The sequence below is a fragment of the Procambarus clarkii genome, chromosome 6 (assembly GCF_040958095.1).
Source record: "Procambarus clarkii isolate CNS0578487 chromosome 6, FALCON_Pclarkii_2.0, whole genome shotgun sequence".
Taxonomy (NCBI): domain Eukaryota; kingdom Metazoa; phylum Arthropoda; class Malacostraca; order Decapoda; family Cambaridae; genus Procambarus; species Procambarus clarkii.
Window position 1 is genome coordinate 4,559,083 of NC_091155.1, and position 17,491 is coordinate 4,576,573.

A 17,491-nucleotide genomic window follows, 5' to 3' on the forward strand; every position below is an offset into this window, starting at 1 on the left:
AGTCACCATGACTAATCCACAGAAAGCAAAGCGTGCTTTAATAGCAAGCAAACGCCAACTAACAAGGGATCTCAACCAATATGAACAGTTGTTATATGAGCCTGTAATTAATTATCATCGGTTGAAAATACCACTGTTACAGATTCAAACCCAATTGCATATATTGAAAGCAAATAGGAAATCTTACCAAAATTAGGTCCACGACGACGACGACATAGTAGTTGAAGATGTGGAACCATTCCTGTCTAACCTAGCACAATATGAAGAAGAAACTCAAGCCAGGTTGGAACATTTACACAGGATAATTGAATCAGAACAAATAGCAAGTACATTAAATAAAGTAGATAACGTTATGGATGATCTGGATCTTTTTGAGAATAAATGTCAAGCCAGATAAGATCCTTTAATCAACAAGGATAAAGCTTCACCCAGTAAAGCTTCACCCACCACAGCTTCACCTAATATTATACCACCAGAAATTAAGCAGTTCTCAGACAATTTATCCACAGTCTCTGTGGATTCTGAAAACCCAATACCTGAGGCTACTAAGTTAACATGCCTCCAAGCTACAGGTGAAGTAGAACCAGTAGTAGAAAATGTAAATGAAAATAGCGACAGCACTAATTTCCCAGTCCAGCATCCTAGGAATAATGCTGGCAATGAGAAAACTGTCATACATCTAGTACTACAATTGCTGGACTTACCTCAACCTGATCAGACTGCTGACTCATTACAATCCTTCAGCATGGAGTTTGAGTCACTACTAAGAACATTCAGTCTTAAGGTTGATATAACTACTAGTGAATGGGTGACCAAAGTAGTCCTTCAAAGAAAATTGTCCAGCGATATACTAGATGAATTATATGCACATCAACATAACACCATCCTGACAGTACAGGACATCACTGAAGGTTTACATTCCATCATAAACAAACGACGTGGAAATGAGGAAGTTAAAGCCTCATGCAAGCCTTCAGAAATAGAAAATAATAGTCAATCAAAGGGTAAAACCAAATAAACATCAACCAACTACTCAAACATCAAGTTGCAGAAAATCTGACAATGCAGCAGCATCCTCCAAGCCTACTGTTACTAGTTCACCCAAGCCGGTAACTTCCAAACGTGCAGTAGGCTGGGGGACATGTATGTTCTGCAAAAAGAAACATTCAACATACTGTTGTGCTAATTATCCAACCAGAGACACTCGTATGGAGCGACTCCAGGAATTAGGGAGATGTTCAAGGTGTCTCAAGTCACACAACATAGACTATTGTGATACCCAATTCAACACCTGCAACAGGTGTAGAAGGGGTAGGCACCATGCAGCACTGTGCAAATATACGAAATTAACGTATTCAAGACCCAAGGTGGAAGATAGCATTCCCACCACAGTACAGTACTGCATGGTGCAACAAACAAAGAGTGTCCAATCGGCAAAGTCTAAAGGTAATACGACTTTGCCTACTGCCCAAATTACCATCCTGAATAAGAGGGCCAAGGGTTGGGTACCCGTGGGTTGTTTGACCAAGGATCCCAGAGAACATATGTCACTAAAAAGCTGGCAGATGAACTACAATTAAGGCCTGTAGCCCAGATGTCATTCAATATCTCAGGGTTTGTAACAGATGCAGAACCTCAAGTCTACCAGGTGGTACAACCATCAATACGTTTAGGCAGGTACGTCTGTCGAGTACAAGCCATTGTGGTGGACAAAATATCAGTAGACCTACAAGTTCAAGGTCTGAGAGCAACAGCCAAATTCATGAGAAATAGAGGAATAAAATTGGCAGATAATATTAAGTCTGATCACCTCACCGACTTCGGTCTCCTTGTAGGGACAGACTATTGCCATCGATTCATCGGTAGCCCTACTAAATATCAGGGTATAACCATGTTAAACTCTGCAGGAGGTAAATTACTCTCAGGCCCAGTATGAAGCCTGAGGAGACCTATGCCTGCAGATAAACAATACCAATAGAAATCTAAATTTGTCAGCTGATTATATTTCTCCAGTAGCATTATACTAAGGAGATTATAGCTGACTATACCAACAGAGGTTGATGTTAGTATCATCATTTGAAGCTGAAGTTGAGTTCATGAGGCCTCAGTGGCAAATCAGTGAACAGTAGCCTAAACAGCTACAAGTCACTGCGACCAATGTCACTGAACCCACTGCAGTCTCAGAACCATACTTTACTTTAATGATGAGCTATTCAATCTTCTGAATCAATTAACTAAATTAAACCCCAATAAATCTGATGACTGATTTGATACATTTATTATTTAATCAAGATGTATTCCATGGGCCTCAGTGTTTACATATCAGTGACCAGTTACCTGAACAAACTTCAAGTTATATCTAATGTTACTGATCTCACTGCAGTCCCTGAATCATACTTGACTGTAGTACTTGATCACATCCAGTCTTCTGGGTTAAATAATATGTAATTAGGCTTGAATATTAGCCTTTCAAGAGTTGACAGGGAAATGAAATCGCATTAGACTTCTGACCCCTGCAACTCTAGTACGGGACATCCGTCCTGTACGAACAGACGCATAAATGTGTGATTACTAACTACTAACAGCAAAATAATCAAATAATTCGAAGGAGGAGTATCGGTGTTCGTCTGTTCTAAACAGGACTTCGACCCGTGAGCAGCCCCTGGGGAATTATGTCGGAAAATCCGACACCATTTAATAATCATACAGACATAATAGCTGTGTTGTATAAACAAGTTACCCATAGAAAACGTAACTTGTAGTGGAACATTCTGTCTATAGAAAACGGGATATCATCACCACATACTATTATAAATTCACCAGCTATTCTGCTGGAAATTATTCTTAAATACATTAGTCTTTGGACTTTACCATCATAAAAACATCTCATATAAATTAACTTAATTATCAATATTAAAGTAGAGTAAATGTGACCCTTCTATCACTTTCTGTCATCTGGACAATGTAAGCCAGGCGTCAGGGTGAGGGAGGGGCAGCCATTGTTTATACTAGACCAGAGGCTCACGGGAGCAATTCGGCTCCTGTTAATTTTACTTGGACGATGTGTTATGGAAACCAAAGGTGTACCATTATCAACACGCTGTCAACAAATCAAGTTAAGTGTTCTTCCGAAACCCATTTATCTTTCATTTGTGGCCATTAATGTCAGTGTATATAGGGTGACCCGGTTAGAGCACGAGGCAGCCTCAAACTAAAGGTAATTAGCCCAGGTCTTCATTGTTCCATGTACAGTGTTTCTCTGATATAGCTGTCATATATAGGAATCTGGCTTTACAGCTAGCGCCCTTTTGACAGGTCAAGACGAGAAAGCATGCTTTGTGCATCAGTTACCAGGGTGATGGAAGCTACCTCAAAGAGGAAAAATGTGGTGTCTACATCCTGGTTATACCTGGTGGACTAAGGCCTGCTGTACAAATAAGATAAGGAACCTCTTCAATGTATGTAGTCTAATACTATAGTTTGATTGGCTGCATATATATAAATTAAATTAATATAAACCCTCCCCTAATGTGTAGAGGATCGATTTGTGAGATTATGAGATTATTGCAGAAATACAGTCCACTTATCATTATACAAATTGCTATCGAAGTATATAAATTAACATAAATATAAATTCATATAAATCAAATATATATAAATCTCACAGGTCGGTTCCCACCATATCACTTCCTCAAACAGGTCATTTACATTAATTAGGAGCAATGGTGTTGGTGCCAGAACCAAGCTGGATGGACCCCACTTATATATTACACCAGCCCAAAACCTAGTTTTTTAAGTGACTATTTCCTATGGTGGGCTTGTGTGAGCAGGAAGGGGCGAGACAGGTTAGGATGTGTGGGGGCAGTGAGACAGGAGAAGGAGCAGAGCGACTGTGGGTAGTAGAAGAGAAGACAGGTACGGGTTTGTGTGCTCAGGGAGGGAGGAGATGGGAGTATGGGTGTATGTGTGTGACAGGAAAGAAAGATATGGTAATTTGTACTTATGCTGATCGGTTTTCTCTGATAATTGTTACTTACACAAAGTTCCAGTTTAGTTACAACAGCAAGTTTACACACCACTTCAGTACCTGTTCATCCAATCTGTGTTACGTGATATCAATGTTGGAAGGTTACATTTTATGTTAGTTTTATTCACATGATTGTGGTTATGTGTGGTTGCACTACACAATACGCTATTGTGATTTTTGTGAGTATTGAAGTAAGGGTGAAGAGGTAGAACAGCTTGTTGACAGAGCCTGGGTGCACGGGTGAATTGTGTAAAACCCCGGTTTATGTCTGGGAGAGGCTGCGGGATCCATGTGAGAGCAGTAGCATTCCCCGATGCAATTCATTTGACTATGTCGTGGCGCAATCGACAAAGGCGCGTCTGGGATCATCCCGTACGTAGGTTCGAACCCTTATCACGGCCCTTGTGGATTTATTCTTTTGTTCAGGTGTGGTTGCTCTTCTTCATCCATTACCTGTAACTCTATCACTTTATTTCTAACTCCTTCTGCATATCTGTATATATCTTTAATTCTTCTTATCACTATTTGGCTGGGATTGTTTTTCCCGACGAGGGGGAGGGGGGGGGGGGAATAGTTCTCCCTGTTGCTCCATTTCCATTACTGATAAGGAAAGGTGTATATTGCTCTTTCTACTCATGTTGCCTTCTTTGGTTGGGTGCCTTATCAAGTTGGTCAGCACCCCTTTGTCCCACTCTTGTACTCTCCTCTCTCTAATATCCGTGTTTTGTGCACTGTTTTATGACATTGTTCTGGCTGTCAAACTTGCATATCTTCCCTGATTTTCTTTGCTGTCTTAAAATCCTTCACCGATATATCCTGCTTAGTATATACTTCATATTACTTCTGTTTATCTCTCAAATTTCTTCATTCTGCTCGGGTTAAGTATATAACTGTTCAGAAACATAATTTTCACTGTTCTGTTCTTTAAGTCTGAAATGAACCTACCGTACAGAAATGTTCCATTTCAGTTTTTGCCTCTGGCCAGATTTTGTGTAGATTTTTATTAAATAATTCCGATCTTCGTCTTTTCTCTCTTGATATGTGTTTTAATATGACTGGTCGATTGCTGATTATCACAGATCTTTCGCTCTCAAACTTCACATCTTATTTGGCTGATAGTGCATTTATCACTGAGTTAATCATCTGCTTTCCTTCTAAGCCTTTTGCTTCTTCACAAAATTTTATATGTATGTTCATTTCACACTTTTATTGTTTCATTCACTCCAACATTGACTTCCTCCTTTTATTGTTATCTTGCCTTCGTCTTCCACTGTTTTCGTTTTGTCCCGTATCCAATTCACGATGACTTTCCTTTAGAGATTATATTTCTTCAATTTTCCTACATGTTTCAAGGTGGCTATGTGGAGTTTATAGCTCATTTTAATTTATAATTTAAGTGTTCAGTTACCTTATTTCTCCGTTGTATCCTCTCCTGTATTTCCTAAAATTGCCATACATGATAATATACTAGTTAATGCTGCTCTCCCATCTCCTCCTCCTCCCTCTCCTTTCTCTCCTCCTTCATATATTAAAGCACTTTTTAATGCTTTCTATTAGTTCACTTATACTTTCTTTAAGTTCCTCACTGATATTGATATAAGTTCCACACCGTCAGCTTCTCATTCTTATGGTCCTCTAATGACATTAATATATTCATAATGGTTTATTTATTCAGGGAATGTTCCCTTTCCTGAGAGCGCATCTCTCCCATTCCACACGGTCAATGGCTTTCCCGTCCTCTCTTTCCAGTTTACTGGAATGGAATATCTGGGCTGCTGTGTTTGGGATTATAAGTCAGGGACACTTGTTACTTGTGAGAGAGAGATCTGGAACAGTGAGTCTGGGATGGAGCATCTGGAACGGTGAGTTTGGGATGGAGTGACTAGAGCAGTGAGTCTGGGATAGTGTCTGGAACAGTACTTCTGGGATGGAGTATCTGGAACAGTGAGTATGGGATGGAGTATCTGGAACAGTAAGTCTAGGATAAAGTTTTTTTTTTTATTATTATTTTGTACCACAGACGTGGCCATACATTTACAATGCTAACCAGCATATATACATTTTCTTCTGTCCTCCATGGACAGGGTTAGAGAAGTGTTAAACATATAGTTCAAGGGTTTATTGAACACTCAACCACAGAAGGTGATTCGGTGCTTTTAAAATGCTAAGCTAACCTACATACGTAAATACATATATACACAGATTTACGTATGGCCTATATAAAGTGTTAGATGTGTCTTTTACATAGTGTCATTAATGTACATTCACAAAGGTGAAATGTAATTCTGATCAGCTTCCATATATACTTTATACCCATACATATACATACACACACACATATACATACATATATACACACACATGCATTCACATACATTCGTCTCATTTACTCTGACAGGGTGAGATAGCTGATAAAGAAACTAGTGTGTACTTAATCACTGAAGGTGCTTTTACAAGCTCAGGTTATATAGTTACATCATATATATACATTGTATGATTGATATATTACATGGTCAATCTTGGATACAAGTCCAATATATCATCAAGTGTTCCAGTACTCATATAGTAATTACAGAGTTCAGCATACCTTAGCCCAGGAGGGCGAAAGTCAGTATGGGACATTCTACAATATAATGTTCAAGAGAGTGCATGTTTTCTCTTTCACAAAGTTGACACATTGTACTCGACATTTGGGTTTTGAGAAAGCTGCCAGATACGTCTATATCCCAGGCGTATTCTGGCCACTATAACATCACATTGTCGGGTTCTTGTTCTATTAGTCCCATATGTGAATGTCTCCTCACGATATCTATCATAATATTTAATGCTACAACTTTCAGGTCTTTGAGAATTTGTTAGGTCGGTGAGATTTTCATTAGATATTTGTTTAAGTCTGTTTTCTTTAGGTATTTTTAGATATATTTTAGATATTTTAGATATATTATTTGTTTAAGTCTGTTTTCATTAGATATTTGTTTAAGTCTGCAGTGTCTGAAACGGTGACTCTAGAATTCCCTGCAAACAGTAATATTTTTAAAACGATTTGAATACATTTTAATAACGTAGTTTTGAGAATTTTCAAAGTGAGCGTCTTCAAAAATGGTAATGCTGATTATTTAATTATTGCTCTGTTACAGATATACAGAGTAACAGGCAGACAGACATACAGACAGACATACAAGCAAATAGACTGAGAGAGAAAGAGAGAGAGAGAGAGAGAGTGGGAGAGAGAAAAAGAGAGAGTGAGAGAATCTGGAACAGTGAGTCTGGGATGGGGTGTCTGGAAAGGTGAGTCTGGGATGGGGTGTCTGGAACGGTGAATCTGGGATGGGATGTCTAGAACGGTGAGTCTGGGATGTGGTGTCTGGAACGGTGCAACCCGCTCTCGCACAAGACAGTACATATATGACTTATTGCTTGTAGTCACTATTTGGCTGATTAATAAGTACATATGTGGTATATGCCAAGTTATATTTTTTTTAAGGTACAAGCTCTTCCTATAGGTTCACTAAACACCAGTTTTGATATTAGGAATTTATTTTTAAATTTTATTAAACAATGGAGATTTTAAACAATATTTGACAATATCCTGAGTTATTTTACAATTTATTTAAATATTTTGGTTTTGTTTTATAATTTTTATAAAACTGTAATATCAATATAGGTATAGGTTAAGTAATAATTGTAATTAAGAGGCAATAATATGCTTATCTTAACATACTAAGAAGGTTAGGTTAGGTCGGTGTTTTCTATTAAGCTTTTCAAGGTAAACTAAAATATTCACAATAAATTAGTATGTCTCATATGCACTTATTAATAAGCCAGTATTGACTATAAGCAAGTGCGAGAACGGGTTGCATTGTGAGTCTGGGATGAGGTGTCTGGAACGGTGAGTCTGGGATGGGGTGTCTGGAACGGTGAGTCTGGGATGGGGTGTCTGGAACGGTGAGTCTGGGATGGGGTGTCTGGAACGGTGAGTCTGGGATGTGGTGTCTGGAACGGTGAGTCTGGGATGGGGTGTCTGGAACGGTGAGTCTGGGATGAGGTGTCTGGAACGGTGAGTCTGGGATGTGGTGTCTTTAACGGTGAGTCTGGGATGTGGTGTCTTTAACGGTGAGTCTGGGATGTGGTGTCTTTAACGGTGAGTCTGGGATATGGTGTCTTTAACGGTGAGTCTGGGATATGGTGTCTTTAACGGTGAGTCTGGGATGTGGTGTCTTTAACGGTGAGTCTGGGATGTGGTGTCTTTAACGGTGAGTCTGGGATATGGTGTCTTTAACGGTGAGTCTGGGATATGGTGTCTTTAACGGTGAGTCTGGGATGTGGTGTCTTTAACGGTGAGTCTGGGATGTGGTGTCTTTAACGGTGAGTCTGGGATGTGGTGTCTTTAACGGTGAGTCTGGGATATGGTGTCTTTAACGGTGAGTCTGGGATGTGGTGTCTGGAACGGTGAATCTGGGATGTGGTGTCTGGAACGGTGAGTCTGGGATGTGGTGTCTGGAACGGTGAGTCTGGGATGGGGTGTCTGGAACGGTGAGTCTGGGATGGGGTGTCTGGAACGGTGAGTCTGGGATGTGGTGTCTGGAACGGTGAGTCTGGGATGGGGTGTCTGGAACGGTGAGTCTGGGATGGGGTGTCTGGAACGGTGAGTCTGGGATGGGGTGTCTGGAACGGTGAGTCTGGGATGAGGTGTCTGGAACGGTGAGGCTGCGATGGGATGTCTGGGAAGGGACGTGTGGGACGGCAGGGATGATTGGTCTTGGGTTCCTTGCTAGAAACAGCAGCATTATTACTGTCCACATACAGCTTTGGACACAGAGTGAGAGAGAGTGAGAGACTCACATGCTCCTGGTAGACGATGTAAGCCACGAAGACCAGATCCACAATAATGACCAGAACAGCGTCCACCAGCCACGGCAGCAGAAGCAGCTTCACGTCCTGCAACACAAGAGTTACACATCAGCATCGTGCCACTAGCTCCATGAATAATACTGAAATACATTAGCTTAAATCTTTGCAATACAACTATAAGAGTTCCAGCAGACCAGTGCCACCCTCCCACCAGTGCCACCCTTCCCCAGTGCCACCCTGAACAGTGCCACTCTTCCACTAGGGCCACCCTCCCAGTGCCACCCACCAGTGCCACCCTCCCACTAGTGCCAGCCTTCACCAGTGCCAACCTCCCACCAGTGCCAACCTCCACCTGTGTCACCCTCCCACCAGTGCCATCCTCCCACCAGTGCCACCCTCTACCAGTGCCACCCTCCACTAGTGCCATCCTCCCACCAGTGCCACCCTCCACTAGTGTCACCCTCCACCAGTGCCACCCTGCACCAGTGCCACCCTCCACCAGTGCCACCCTGCCACTAGTGCCACACTCCCACCAGTGCCATCCTCCCACCAGTGCCGCCCTCCCACCAGTGCCACCATCCCACCAGTGCCACCATCCCAACAGTGCCACCCTCCCACCAGTGCCATTCTCCCACTAGTGCCACCCTCCCACCAGTGCCGCCCTCCCACCAGTGCCACCCTCCACCAGTGCCACCCTCCACCAGTGCCACCCTCCACTAGTGCCACCCTCCCACCTATGCCACCCTGCACCAGTGTCACCCTGAACAGTGCCACTCTTCCACCAGCGCCACCCTCCCACCAGTGCCACCCTTCCCCAGTGCCACCCTCCACCAGTGCCAACCTCCACCGTTGCCACCCTCCACCAGTGCCAACCTCCACCAGTGCCACCCTCCACCAGTGCCACCCTCCACCAGTGCCACCCTCCTACCAATGCAAACCTCCACCAGTGCCACCCTCCTACCAATGCCACCCTCCTACCAGTGCCACCCTCCACCAGTGCCACCCTTCCACCAGTGCCACCTTCCCACCAGTGCCACCCTCCCACCAGTACCACCCTCCACCAGTGCCACCCTTCCACCAGTGCCACCTTCCCACCAGTGCCACCCTTCCACCAGTGCCACCTTCCCACCAGTGCCAACCTCCACCAGTGCCACCCTCCTAACAATGCCACCCTCCTACCAGTGCCACCCTCCACCAGTGCCACCCTTCCACCAGTGCCACCTTCCCACCAGTGCCACCCTTCCACCAGTGCCATCCGCCCACCAGTGCCACCCTCCCACTAGTGCCACCCTCCCACTAGTGCCACCCTCCCACCAGTGTAACCCTCCACCAGTGCCACCCTCCCACCAGTGCCACCTTCCCACCAGTGCCATCCTCCCACCAGTGCCACCCTCCCACCAGTGCTACCCTCCAACAGTGCCACCCTCCCATCAGAGCCACCCTCTACCAGTGCCACCCACCAGTGCTACCCTACACTAGTGCCACCCTTCACCAGTGCCACCCTCCCACCAGTGCCACCCTCCCACCACTGCCACCCTCCTACAGTGCCACCCTCCCACCAATGGTACCCTCCACCAGTGCCATCCTCTTACCAGTGCCACCCTCCCACCAGTGCCACCCTCCCACCAGTGCCACGGTCCCACCAGTGCCACCCTCCCACCAGTGCCACGGTCCCACCAGTGCCACCCTCCCACCAGTGCCACCCTCCCACCAGTGCCACCCTCCAACAGTGCCACCCTCCCACCAGTGCCACCCTCCCACCAGTGCCACCGTCCCACCAGTGCCACCGTCCCACTAGTGCCACCCTCCCACCAGTGCCACCCTCCCACCAGTGCCACCGTCCCACCAGTGCCACCGTCCCACTAGTGTCACCGCCCCACCGGTGTCACCGTCCCACCAGTGCCACCCTCCTACCAGTGCCACCGTCCCACTAGTGCCACCGTCGCACCAGTGCCACCGACCCACCAGTGCCACCGTCCCACCAGAGCCACCGTCCCACCAGTGCCACCCTCCCACTAGTGCCACCCTCCCACCAGTGCCACCCTCCCACCAGTGCCACCCTCCCACCAGTGCCACCGTCCCACTAGTGTCACCGTCTCACCAGTGCCACCCTCCCACTAGTGCCACCGTCCCACCAGTGCCATCCTCCCACCAGTGCCACCCTCCCACCAGTGCCACCGTCCCACTAGTGCCACCGTCCCACCAGTGCCACCCTCCCACCAGTGCCACCTGTCACCAGTGCCACCTTCCCACCAGTGCCACGTACCCTCCCACCAGTGCCACCCTTCCACCAGTGCCACCTTCCCACCAGTGCCACCCTCTCACCAGTGCCATCCGCCCACCAGTGCCACCCTCCCAATAGTGCCACCCTCCCACCAGTGCCACCCTCCCACCAGTGTAACCCTAAACCAGTGCCACCCTCCCACCAATGCCACCTTCCCACCAGTGCCATCCTCCCACCAGTGCCACCCTCCTATTAGTGCTACCCTCCAACAGTACCACCCTCCCATCAGAGCCACCCTCCAACCAGTGCCACCCTCTACCAGTGCCACCCACCAGTGCCACCCTACACTAGTGCCACCCTCCACCAGTGCCACCCTTCCACCAGTGCCACCCTCCCACCAGTGCCACCCTCCCACCAGTGCCACCCTCCAACAGTGCCACCCGCCCACCAGTGCCACCGTCCCACAAGTGCCACAGTCCCACCAGTGCCACCGTTGTGGGAACCGACCTGTGAGATTTATATTTATTTAATTTATATGAATTTATATTTACGTTAATTTATATACTTCGATAGCAATTTGTATAATGATAAGTGGACTGTATTTCTGCAATATTCTCATAATCTCACAAATCGATCCTCTACACATTAGGGGGGGTTTAATAGTTTATATATATATGCAGCCAATCAAACTACAAATTTAACTACATACATTGAAGAGGTTCCTTATCTTATAGTACAGCAGGTTAGTCCACCAGGTATAACTAGGGTGTAGACACCAAATTATCCTCTTTGAGGTAGCTTCCATGTCACCCAGTAACTGGTGCACAAAATCTTGCATCCTCGTCTTGACCTGTCAAAAGGGCGCTAGCTGTGAAGCCAGAAACCTAGTATATGACAAGTATTTCAGAGAAAACTGTACATGGAATATGAAGACCTGGCTTAATTACCTTTAGTTTGAGGCTTCCACGTGATCTAACTGGATCACCCTATATCCTGACATTAATGGCCATAAATGAATGATAAATGGGTTTCGGATAGACACTTAACTTGAATTTGTAGACAGCGTGTTGAAAATGGTACACCTTTGGTTTCCATAACACTACGTCCAAGTAAAATTAACAGGAGCCGAATTTGCTCCCGTGTGAGCCTCTGGTCTCAATAAACAATGGCTGCCCTCCTCCTCACTCTGACGCCTGGCTTACATTGTCCACATTTCAGAAAGTGATAGAAGGGTCACATTTACTCTACTTTAATATTGATAATTAAGTTAATTTATATAAGATGTTTTTATGATGGTAAAGTCCAAAGACTAATGTATTTAAGAACAATTCCCAGCAGAATAGCTGGTGAATTATAATACTATGTGGTGATGATATCCCGTTTTCTATAGACGGTAATTCCACTACAAGTTACGTTTTCTATGGGTAACTTGTTGGTACAATACAGCTATTATCTGTATGATTATTAAATGGTGTCGGATTTTCCGACATAATTCCCCAGGGGGCTGCTCACGGGTCGAAGTCCTATTTAGAACAGACGAACACCGATACTCCTCCTTCGAATTATTAGATTAATTTGATGTTAGTAGTTAGTAATCACACATTTGTGTGTCTGTTCGTACAGGACGGATGTCCCGTACTAGAGTTGTAGGGGTTAGAAGTCTAATGCGATTTCATTTCCCTGTCAACTCTTGAAAGGCTAATATTCAAGCCTAATTACATATTATTTAACCCAGAAGACTGGATGTGATCAAGTACTACAGTCAAGTATGATTCAGGGACTGCAGTGAGATCAGTGACATTAGATATAACTTGAAGTTTCTTCAGGTAACTGGTCACTGATATATAAACACTGAGGCCCATGGAATACATCTTGATTAAATAATAAATGTATCAAATCAGTCATCAGATTTATTGGGGTTTAATTTAGTTAATTGATTCAGAAGATTGAATAGCTCATCATTAAAGTAAAGTATGGTTCTGAGACTGCAGTGGGTTCAGTGGCATTGGTCGCAGTGACTTGTAGCTGTTTTAGGCTACTGTTCACTGATTTGCCACTGAGGCCTCATGAACTCAACTTCAGCTTTAAATGATGATACTAACATCAACCTCTGTTGGTATAGTCAGCTGTAATCTCCTTAGTATAATGCTACTGGAGAAATATAATCAGCTGACAAATTTAGATTTCTATTGGTATTGTTTATCTGCAGGCATAGGTCTCCTCAGGCTTGATACTGGGCCTGAGAGTAATTTACCTCCTGCAGAGTTTAACATGGTTATGCCCTGATATTTAGTAGGGCTACCGATGAATCGATGACAATAGTCTGTCCCTACAAGGAGACCGAAGTCAGTGAGGTGATCAGACTTAATATTATCTGCCAATTTTATTCCTCTATTTCTCCGGAATTTGGCTGTTGCTCTCAGACCTTGAACTTGTAGGTCTACTGGTATTTTGTCCACCACAATGGCTTGTACTCGACAGATGTACCTGCCTAAACGTACTGATGGTTGTACCACCTGGTAGACTTGAGGTCCTGCATCTGTTACAAACCCTGAGATGTTGAATGACGTCTGGGCTACAGGCCTTAATTGTAATTCATCTGCCAGCTTTTTAGTAATATATGTTCTCTGGGATCCTTGGTCAAACAACCCACGGGTATGGACCTTGGCCCTCTTATTCAGGATGGTAATTTGGGCAGTAGGCAAAGTCGTATTACCTTTAGACTTTGCCGATTGGACACTCTTTGTTTGTTGCACCTTGCAGTACTGTACTGAGGTGGGAATGCTATCTTCCACCTTGGGGTTTGGAGACGTTGTTTTGGTGTCTCTGCACAATGCTGCATGGTGCTGACCTTTGTTACACCTATTACAGGTGTGTAATTGGGTATCACAGTCTTTGATGTTATGTTTCCTGAGGCACCTCGTGCAATGTTGCAAATCTTTGAGTCGCTCAACACGGGCGTCACTATCAGGAAAATTAGGGCAGTGGTACATTGAATGTTTCTCATTGCAGAACAAACATGTTCCATAGCTTCCAGTACCCTTTGGTGTCACGTTCTTGGATGACACAGTAACTATAGGCTTGGAGGGTCCCACTGCATATACGCCCACACTGCTACTGTTCCACTTTGGTGTTGAATTATGTTGTCTAGATTGATTTGGAGTACCTTTGGTACTCTGTGGTTTACTATTATTGGTTTCTGAGGGTTTACTTGGTGGTTTTAATTTGTCATGTGTTCGTAATTGATGAACTACTGACTTTAAACCTTCAGATATTTCATTCATGGATAAGATGCTTTTATTGTAATGAGCACTTATTTGTCTCAATATGTCCCTAGGTATTTTCTCCTGGACAATTATTTTCAAGACCCACTCAGCCCCGTTTGTATCTGCTGTCAGGCTGAGGGCATTGATCAATGATTCTACCTCCAGCTTGAAGACTTGGAGTGAATCAGCTGAAGCCTCCGGTGGGGGTAAATGCAACAGCTCATGAACTAAATGTGATGTTCTTACTTCTGGATCAGCATAATTATCCTTGAGGAGTTTTACTGCCAGATCATAGCCGTCATTAGTTAATCTCAGATGGGATACTACTGTTTTAGCCTCACCTGATAATTGGCCTTGCAAATAAGAGAATTTACTACTCTTTGGTAAAGATTGTTTTGAGTCTACAAGGTCAACGAATTTGTTCCAAAATTCGTCCCAATCTTCCTCATCTTTTCCTGAGAAAGTGGGTAAATTAATTGCAGGGAGTCGAGCTTCTGCTTGACTCGTATTAGATGCAACTGTTGTTGTTGTTGCTGTTGCCTTGTTCTGGGCAATTAATTTGACATAAGGCTGTAACGTGGCCTGAGTTTGATCTTCATAATTCGCAAGATCAACCATAATGTCGTCTATTTCTGTTTCTGATAAATTGGTATTGGCAAGTTCAGCCACATATGTTGCTATTTGACATTTGATTTGCTCAAATTTACCTGCAGCTGCTTGATAATAGCTTTCCAGGTCAGCATAATCAACTGTTGATTGTTGTGACAAATCTTCACATTTCTTGATCTGTCTTGTTAAGTGGCCTTTAAGACCTGCAAGGGTTCTTTTCATTCTCCCTGCATTATCCATACTGGCTAGTTGGTGAAGCCTTGTGGGGCTTGTACTTGGGCTGCTCATAATACTGAACAAACACTGATGGTAGCCTAGGGTCAATTCTGCACTCACTAGGCAATAATCCTACCTCTACTAGAGGTTAGCACTTAAAATTAATACACATTATATATATACAATCATACACACTAATGATTTGAGTGATAAACCAGTGTCACTGGAAGTACCTTTAGGTTAGCTCTTCTATATCACCCTAGGATGGTAGAGACACTAATTAATCACTCAAAGGTGTAATGATCATAAGTAAATTATTATATATACAACTCAACTCGAGTTGATAAAAATTACACCCAAAATAGGGTCTGCACCATTCATTAATGGTGTTAGGTTGTTGAATATAGTACAACTGACTATGGTAATAATGAATAATAGTTCAACTAGTCATATCCTACCCTGTTGTGGGTTGGCAATTAGTAAATATTATACTGTGATCACTAGTGCAATTTATATTAAATAATTCTCTATTTTGGAGAAATAATATACACAATTATTGATAATAGCCTCTTAATTAGCCTCTATGAAACTTCTAATATTATCTAGAAGTATTAAATATTATTAGTGACCTCGCGAAATAAAGTCCACAAAATTCGTAGATAATCTCTCGCGAAATGTAACACCACGAAATCCGTGAACAATCTCGCGACACAGTCACTAATTTGGCTGGCTTCTATATTAGCGCTGTCATTTCACGAAATAACACGCCACCAAATATCTGTGGGTGTGCATGAAACCGCTGACGAAGCTGAACTCGGCTGAGGGAGGCTCCTGAGCTCCCTCGAGGCTACGCTGCCGTCTTGACTGGCTTTGTTTAAATAACACTGCACTAGTATATTTAATGAATCCACTGGTTAACTGGTTCATCCGGTACTAAGATGACCAAATGTGGTTCAAAGGATCAAATAATCCGTCATCCGGTTCGAAGATGACCAAATAATGTGGGTACCGACCTGTGAGATTTATATTTATTTAATTTATATGAATTTATATTTACGTTAATTTATATACTTCGATAGCAATTTGTATAATGATAAGTGGACTGTATTTCTGCAATAATCTCATAATCTCACAAATCGATCCTCTACACATTAGGGGGGGTTTAATAGTTTATATATATATGCAGCCAATCAAACTACAAAATTAACTACATACATTGAAGAGGTTCCTTATCTTATAGTACAGCAGGTTAGTCCACCAGGTATAACTAGGGTGTAGACACCAAATTATCCTCTTTGAGGTAGCTTCCATATCACCCAGTAACTGGTGCACAAAATCTTGCATCCTCGTCTTGACCTGTCAAAAGGGCGCTAGCTGTGAAGCCAGAAACCTAGTATATGACAAGTATTTCAGAGAAAACTGTACATGGAACATGAAGACCTGGCTTAATTACCTTTAGTTTGAGGCTTCCACGTGATCTAACCGGGTCACCCTATATCCTGACATTAATGGCCATAAATGAATGATAAACGGGTTTCGGATAGACACTTAACTTGAATTTGTAGACAGCGTGTTGAAAATGGTACACCTTTGGTTTCCATAACACTACGTCCAAGTAAAATTAACAGGAGCCGAATTTGCTCCCGTGTGAGCCTCTGGTCTCAATAAACAATGGCTGCCCTCCTCCTCACTCTGACGCCTGGCTTACATTGTCCACATTTCAGAAAGTGATAGAAGGGTCACATTTACTCTACTTTAATATTGATAATTAAGTTAATTTATATAAGATGTTTTTATGATGGTAAAGTCCAAAGACTAATGTATTTAAGAACAATTCCCAGCAGAATAGCTGGTGAATTATAATAGTATGTGGTGATGATATCCCGTTTTCTATAGACGGTAATTCCACTACAAGTTACGTTTTCTATGGGTAACTTGTTGGTACAATACAGCTATTATCTGTATGATTATTAAATGGTGTCGGATTTTCCGACAACCGTCCCACCAGTGCCTCCCTCCCACTAGTGTCACCGTCCCACCAGTGCCACCCTCCCACCAGTGCCACCGTGCCACTAGTGCCACAGTCCCACCAGTGCCACCATCCCACTTGTGCCACCGTCCCACTAGTGCCACCGTTCCACCAGTGCCGCCGTCCCAGCAGTGCCACCATCCCCACCAGTGCCACCCTCCCACCAGTGCCACCTGTCACCAGTGCCATCCGCCCACCAGTGCCACCCTCCCACCAGTGCCACCCTCCCACCAGTGCCACCTTCCCACTAGTGCCACCCTCCCACCAGT

The 17,491-nt window shown here is 43.8% G+C and overlaps 1 protein-coding gene across 1 annotated transcript in view; it reads right to left on the reverse strand.

The window, feature by feature from the left end:
- LOC123767433 (uncharacterized) overlaps positions 1-17,491 on the reverse strand; it is a 388,949-nt gene that overhangs the window by 61,915 nt on the left and 309,543 nt on the right. Inside the window, exon 3 of the mRNA XM_069309183.1 lies at positions 8,870-8,965. Coding sequence (XP_069165284.1) covers positions 8,870-8,965 — 96 coding nt within the window. The remainder of the gene's footprint in view (positions 1-8,869; positions 8,966-17,491) is intronic.